This window comes from Lepisosteus platostomus, chromosome 5, assembly GCF_059453375.1.
Source record: "Lepisosteus platostomus isolate fLepPlt1 chromosome 5, fLepPlt1.hap1, whole genome shotgun sequence".
Classification (NCBI taxonomy): Eukaryota; Metazoa; Chordata; class Actinopteri; order Semionotiformes; family Lepisosteidae; genus Lepisosteus; species Lepisosteus platostomus.
The window spans coordinates 32,539,431-32,546,629 of NC_142615.1; the positions used below are offsets into that span (position 1 = coordinate 32,539,431).

Consider the following 7,199-nt stretch of genomic DNA (forward strand, 5'->3'; position numbering starts at 1 on the left):
TGTTTTGGGTTATGGAACCTTTATTTTTTTATGATTTTCTGAAGATAACACTACAGGTGGGATGGGTGGGTTGTCTTCATGGCTCAATAGCATTTCAAATACAGCACCCACTCTGCTGAAACCAAGTGTTTTACACACCAGACAGGCCCCCGGACCTCGTACAACCTTGCTGTGGCTGTGGCCCCTTTCTTTATTTTGTAATGAGTTTCTGAAGATAACACTACAGGTAATTCACTGGGATAGGGGGGTGCTATTCATGAGTCAAAAGCTTCATCACAACATCTGAAAATTTTAGATTTTACATTCTTTTTATTTCCCATGTTTCGTTTAGTTTTTTCCTAATTTCACATTTTAAATAAGCTATATCTGTAATCACAATGAAGGTGTGGTATGCAGTCTTGATGATGTGACTGTGTAACCATCAGGCACGAAGGAAAGAAAAACAAAAAACTCCAAAGGAGAAAAAAAATCTCTGGGGGTCCAAGGCCTGATGGTTGACCTCCCCTCCAGGTCCTGGTTGTGTATGACAAGTAGTTACTAGAAACAGTTCACATGCACAACCATGCAGATTGACACGGTGAATTCTATTTCATATATTATGTGAGACTAGATGTTAATGTTGAGTGTGTCCCATCCACTGGGTTGAGCAGTACAGGATCTTGAGTTTTGTAGGCTGGGTTCCTTGCTTCAGAAATCCAGGAGGATCCCTTGTCATGGGGGACGGAGCTCAATATCAACCAAAGGCACCGAAGAGAGAACAGTGGCAGGCATGGTGTGGAGAAAAAAAAGGGTTAGACACAGAAAAAACAATTGCAACGTGGTTGTCTACTTACCCACTTGATATCTATGTTTCTGCACCTCCTAAAGAATTAGATCACTTGGGATAAAGAAGACTACAGAGACGATGTAGAAGACTACAGCATTGTTAAATATGCTTGTAGGTATGGGGCATCCTTAAAAAGGTCTGACATATATTTCCACAATTTAGGGGCTGTGTGCCTAAATGCTCTGCTACGTGCTTGCTATTGTTAACATAATCTGTTCATTGATCTTGACAGCATCCTACAACTACCTTAACCTTACTGTAAGAAAAGTATCACTTTGGTGTCTAGGCTGTTCTTTTTCATGAGTCTCCACTCCTGGAGATGTACATGGTACGATATTGAAAGCCAGTGGGGTTCGGACTTCGATGATGCAATTGTGTTTTATTGTTCCGGTTAGAATCCTTTTAGCACTGTGCCCTGTCTGAAGGTAGATAGAGTACTGTTTTGGAAACCTAATAAAAAGGAATCACCCTAGATACACTTCTATTTGATAGAAGCCATTTTTCTTTGATCTTTCTCACAACGGAGTGGAATTTCTTGATTAATCTATCTTACTAGGATGGATACAATTTTATCTGGAAATCTTTCACATAAATCATGTCATGGTGACATACTGTCGTTTTACATTTCTTTGCACTACTACAGTGATGTTAACAGTGTGTAGTGATCATATTTAAAAGGGACTGTGTTGTGTCATGATTAACTTTTTTACTGTTTTCATACAGACTTTGTTTGGTTTCTGGCAATAGATAACAAATGGTTTCTAGTGATTTTGTGTTCTAGTGTTTTTCATTATTGTTTGGCGAAAGTGTACGAAAGTTTACTCTTACCCAAGATACATTTTTGGGGGGATATTGAAACTTGTAATTACGTGTCTTTTGGAGGTGAATTCTGCTGAGAACACGTTGACAGTCTTCTTGAGTTTCCAGCATGTCTTTTATGTAATGCTCGGGAGTAGGGGGTGGATGCTCACTCATCAACAGTGCCTGAAATATAAAACCGTAAGAAGGGTTACGAACTGCAAAGGATCCAAGGAGTATAAATGGGTCACAAATCAAGATCTAGGTATTTGCACAATTTGCCAGATCTCTCTTAATCAAACTCCTTTTTTCTTACTTTGTGTTTTTACAGCAAGACGTTATATTGTTTCTGTGCTAAATGGCAAGCTCTTTTAGGTGTTCATGGTTGTGTCTTTGTTTCTATACTATTGGAAAGAAACCTAGTAAGTGATTTGATGCATCCATGTCTAATCATTAATCTGACACAGTAATTCTATCTTTGAGATGCCTGTGTCATGTAATAAATTGCACAGATTATCAGTAATCTTTTATGTGTGCCTTCTTTGGTGTGTTTTTTGAAAAGTTATCTCTAATTTATAGAACCATTAATGCCAGAAGACAAGCCTGCAATCCAAACTTCTTAACAATAACAAACAATTATAACGTCCACTGAAATATGTCATCCTACTGTATGTTTCTGCTGAATCTAAAACTACATGTCCTGCTTAAAAAACCCTTTCATAGTGATAGTTTGCATGCAGAGCATACTCACCAAACTGGGGTTGGCAAAATGTACATATCCATGTTACTTCATTCTTTGCGCTTTCATACTCTTCTTTTGAGATGCACAATTCATGGAACCAGTTTTCACAACTGTCACACACTGAATCTACACGGACAGTAAACCTTATATCAGTTCAGCTATCACATTTCACTGGCATGTTTTGTTATTATGTGCATACATTACACATACAGATAGAGATGATGTTCACTTACCCAGTTTGTCTGCCGCACTGGTGTTTCTCCACACATCAGGCTCATGTCCTGGAGAGGAGCTATAATAAACATGCCAAATAGACTGATTTTTCCAATGTTATCTACAGATCATTGTTGCATAATTGAAGACAGTTTGATAGAGACCTTTTCGTATGCACTTTCCTGATTAGGTATTCTACTGCTTCTTAAACCGCACATTGTCATGTCTCAGAATACTCCTGTCAACACCTGTTACCCTTTTTTGCGTCAGCGTGTGTTGCTATGATTTTAAGGGGGCACATGATAACACAGCTATCATGTTTCAGTTTGCTTGGCTTCACTATGGGGAATTTAGACCCACACTTTTCCCAGACAATGGTTGTGTCAACCACGACGAAGGCCAAAGTGTCATTGAATTTTAACTGTGTGAAATGTGATTTAATTAACTTTTCATCACTGTGTTATATAGTACAAAAAGAATACCCAAATGAGTTCTGCATATAAATAAATTGAGAATCTTTTTCATCCAGACTTGTTACAGAGAGAGAACATGCTTCAGGAAAATAATATACACCAAGAAAAGTAGGCAATGAGGATCAAATGGTACAATACCTGAAGCCTCAAGAATTCTGATTGACAGGTCTTCCCGCAACTTTCTCATTTCTTTGGCACTGCTGTTTATTTCGATATATGTTGGAATATCCGGGAAATTGTTAATGATGTCTGCGCCCATCTAACAGACAAAAGTTTGTTGCAATTATTTCCCTAAAAATCTCTCATACAATAGTTTTAAGTCCAAAATTTCGGCGTGGAAAGGTTATGCTGACCTGCATCACAAAGACCCCACAGCTTGAGGCATCTGCTTGCCTGGTGTGACCAATCACGCTTGGGTGCCAGTTGATATTCAACCAGTCTTCTTTTCCTAGGACATTCCTTTGCATCTTAAAAAAGTCCCTGTGAATCAAAACAATAGGTTATTGATAAATGAGGAAATATTTGTCATGCTGAACTTGAACCTGAAATGTATGTGTGCCCCTGCAGAATTTCACCACGAAACTAATGCTTGATTTCTTACCTGAACCTTTTTGCCGCTGCAGTGGAGTCTCCCATCTCATCACTCCCCATAGGGTCGACCACAAAGACTTTCTGGGATGGAGCATACAGATACTGCAAGAAACAAAGGGCCCATCATCAGACATGAAGTTGCATTTAATGTGGGGCCAGACACACAGGCAGTTTCAGGAGTTTTATGTTGTTTAAACAAAGGTTTTTAATATTTGAATATTTTATATATATAATATTTATATTTATATATTATTTAACATTTAATATTTTGCAAACCTCGGCAAAGACAGTCAGGAAATGACCTAACAGTACTTTTTTTCCTACATGACACTTTGACTTGTTTGGTTGTCTGTTCATTACACAGCAGTATTCACAATAATAATTTAGGAAAAGTGCACTGTCACCATTGCCTTGGACACTCACTATCAATGTCCACCTTTTTTAACAGGAGAGGAACACATACATTGTGACTTTGTAATTTTTTTAGATGCAACAAGGATAATCACTTGAACTGTAATGGTTCCAGGTGTAATTATAAACCTACTCTGTTTTGGATTACCTGCACCACACTTACCAACAATTTCCAGTGGACACCAGTGTTAAAAAAGCTAATAATGGCTTCATAGTTTTCAAAGTTGACCTGTAATGAAAAGAATGACAAGATAAGTTCAACAGGCTGCCTCACAGGGATGGTGTGCTACCTTTGAATTTTGATTTCTGACTATAAAGGTAGTTTCTTTAGGCAGCACCATGGGCACAGTTGTGACCTGTTTTGATTGCTTGTAGCTCTCCTTGTTTCTCTATTGATAAAACAATCATCAGTTAGTGAAAAACCATGTTTGCCCCTCACTAATGTAATCCATCAACATTTGTGTTTGATGTCCTTACCTTGGACAAACGTTGTCTAGCCATGCGCTCTCTATTCCCACTCATGATTACACCAGTTGTGTAGTGGTTCATTAGGAAAACCTTCTTCCCCAAGTCCATGGATTCTTTCGCTACTTGAAAGTAACACTCAATGGTCTTATGGAAAAAGCAAACACAATTGAAGAAGATGTGATTTCACGCACTCACACACATTTGATTACACAAAAGCTCAGAAACCTTAACAAATGCATGCAATCAAACACTTTCATCTTACCTCGCCTATGAGCCACTCATCTGGTTTCAGAGACACAAACTCCGAGTGTCTGAGAATATATGTGTCTGCACTGTGCATGGATGGCAAAACTGCAACCACTAATTCACTAGGATTGATGTTCCAAAGGGCGTGTACCTAAAAAAGATTTACCAAGCCAAAAGCATACACAAGAGATCACTGGACCTAACATAATGAAAATTGAGATTACACACCACAAGTATAACACAAGTATGTCAACAAGTATAACAAGTTAGAGAGAAACGACAAAGAACACCTACAGTAGTAGAATATGAAATTCATAAGCTCTGAAAAAGAAGTGAATGTCCACACAGAGAAATATTTGAAATACAAATCCAGCAGGCATTTTTGAAATCTGTTTTCTCTTTTATAAGTTTTGAGATGGGGCGTGCATCACAGTGTGGTGTGATCACTTCAGCCATGCCCACGGCAGCTTGCTTGGGTGACACTTTCCTTTCTTCTTTGTGCTGCCATTCTTTATATTCTGTGGTTCCTGCTTTCCCCTGCTGTACTTGCAGGCCGTTGCTGTCATCTGGCGATTTTTCATTTGTTTCAATATTTCTATTGCTAACTTTTTTTTCCTGTGTTCTCATTTTTTTGGGGATTGGAATTTTCTGTGGTGCGCTGTAGAATTTATTTTTTGTTTCTTTGCCTACACCTGGTGCTCTCTTTGCCCATTGTTCCTGTGCATGTTCATGACGTGTCTTAGTGGTGATCAATGGAGCCGTCAAAACCTTTTTGGGGAGAGCATTTTGGATTATATGTTCTCTGTACCGGCCTTGGAGGGATTGTCTCATTATCGTAATAAACTCTGCTGGCCTCAGTTTCCTCCTGTGCTGAAGTATTGAATGCTTGACAATGCCAAACCAGGTCTCACTAACATGACAATTAGTGGCTCTTGTTTGTGCTACCTCTGACATTGATATGTCTTTTTTGCTGTCTGAAGCATATCTTGCCAGGTCACCCAACAAAATTCCACTCCACAGTGGAAATAGTGCCATGTATCTTTGCAACAGAAATCTTATTATGTCTTCACAGAAATAGGGGTTCACATTGTGTTGTGTCCCATAGTCATCATGTCCTTGAGCTGATATGCTGTCTTCATAAATACCTTTGAACTCCACAGCGAAAGGAGAGCGGCCCAGGCTGCCTCTCATTTTTGGGTACAGTACCTCATCTGTGTCTTTGACTTCTGCTTCCTTTTCCATCTGGTCTGGTGTGGTTGTTTGAGAAATGTAAGCGTTAAGGAGGCAGACACTAGATTGGACTTCATTTGTGAACCTCCTGCTTGAGAGTACAATACACATGTGTTTGAAAACATTTCTGGCGACACTCAAAGTTGTGCTGTTTTGCAGGATGGCAAAGGAAAATGTTGCAAAGTCTCGCAGTCCTTTGTCTGTTGTTTTTTTACTAATTGCTTGAGAGACAGCCTTTATGACATGGGCAGAGCAAAGGTGCAGAACAGTGAACATCTGAAGTTCTGTGTACTTAAGTTTGCCTTGGCAGACTTTCATTGCACGATTTAAGTATGCATGGATGGTGTCCCCATTGAAGGCAAAAAGAACACTGTGAATCAGGGCCCAGCTGTAGTCAGTTTCTACATGCTGCACTCTCTTGGTAGTACATGTTGAGATGTCAAACATGAATTTCCGTAGCCAACGTTCTATACTGACAATGGTGTGGTCAGTTGTCAACATTTCAGACACTGGTAATGGAGGCTTTCTTTTTCCACCTCCAGGTAACGTAAGACTGTAGTACAAAATTATTTTGTTCTCCGATGGAATTTTTCTGACTACCCCTCCTGTTGCATCCAGGTAAAGGCTGACTTTCTCCTTCATCTTTAGATGGGCAATAAGAATTCGCATACTCTGTTCTGTGTAAAGATAGGCAGCAAATGTGTCTAACTGCAAAATCTGTATATATCCTGGGAAATGGACAATGTCGAAGTCGCATGCTTTCATATATTTTTGTAATTCACAATGTAATTCAAACACTGGATCATAGTGAATGCGTTTACTGTTCCTGAACTCTGATGAAATGACTTTCAGGACATTCTGTGTTAGTGGTTTAGATAAATTGCCTGCTGCAATTTCAGCAAGCGGTGTTCTGCTCAGGTTCCTGTAGTACACATTGCTGATTCCTTTTGTGAGGGCACGGGCAATCTTTCGACGATAAGGCTGACGTGCTTGTCGAAATTTTGTTTCCCTTTTACTGTGCTGTATTTGCCCTGCTCGTACAACATCAATTGTGATGTCATCATTGCCCATTGGTTTGTGTCTTGTTGTCATAATGTATTTTACATTGCAGGACCTGAAGGTACAGACTGCTTTTATCATCAGAAAGTTTTTTTTTTTTCTGCTGTTCTCTTTCCTGATGTATTGGTATTTGAAGGCTATT

General features: G+C 39.2%; 1 protein-coding gene and 1 long non-coding RNA gene across 2 annotated transcripts; both read right to left on the reverse strand.

Annotated features, from left to right (window-relative positions):
* Nucleotides 1-289: 289 nt before the first annotated feature.
* LOC148665619 (uncharacterized) lies at nucleotides 290-2,479 on the reverse strand. Its single transcript, XR_015936904.1, has 2 exons — nucleotides 2,376-2,479; nucleotides 290-1,810 (listed from the first exon to the last, which is right to left on the reverse strand). It is a non-coding gene; the product is annotated as an uncharacterized LOC148665619 (long non-coding RNA).
* Nucleotides 2,480-2,591: 112 nt separating this feature from the next.
* On the reverse strand, nucleotides 2,592-4,884 carry LOC148665620 (uncharacterized). Its single transcript, XM_088630954.1, has 7 exons — nucleotides 4,785-4,884; nucleotides 4,532-4,666; nucleotides 4,218-4,283; nucleotides 3,654-3,745; nucleotides 3,406-3,532; nucleotides 3,191-3,311; nucleotides 2,592-2,647 (listed from the first exon to the last, which is right to left on the reverse strand). The coding sequence occupies exons 1-7, from the start codon at nucleotides 4,860-4,862 to the stop codon at nucleotides 2,592-2,594; spliced, it is 675 nt and encodes a 224-aa protein (XP_088487080.1). The 5' UTR covers nucleotides 4,863-4,884.
* Nucleotides 4,885-7,199: the final 2,315 nt, after the last annotated feature.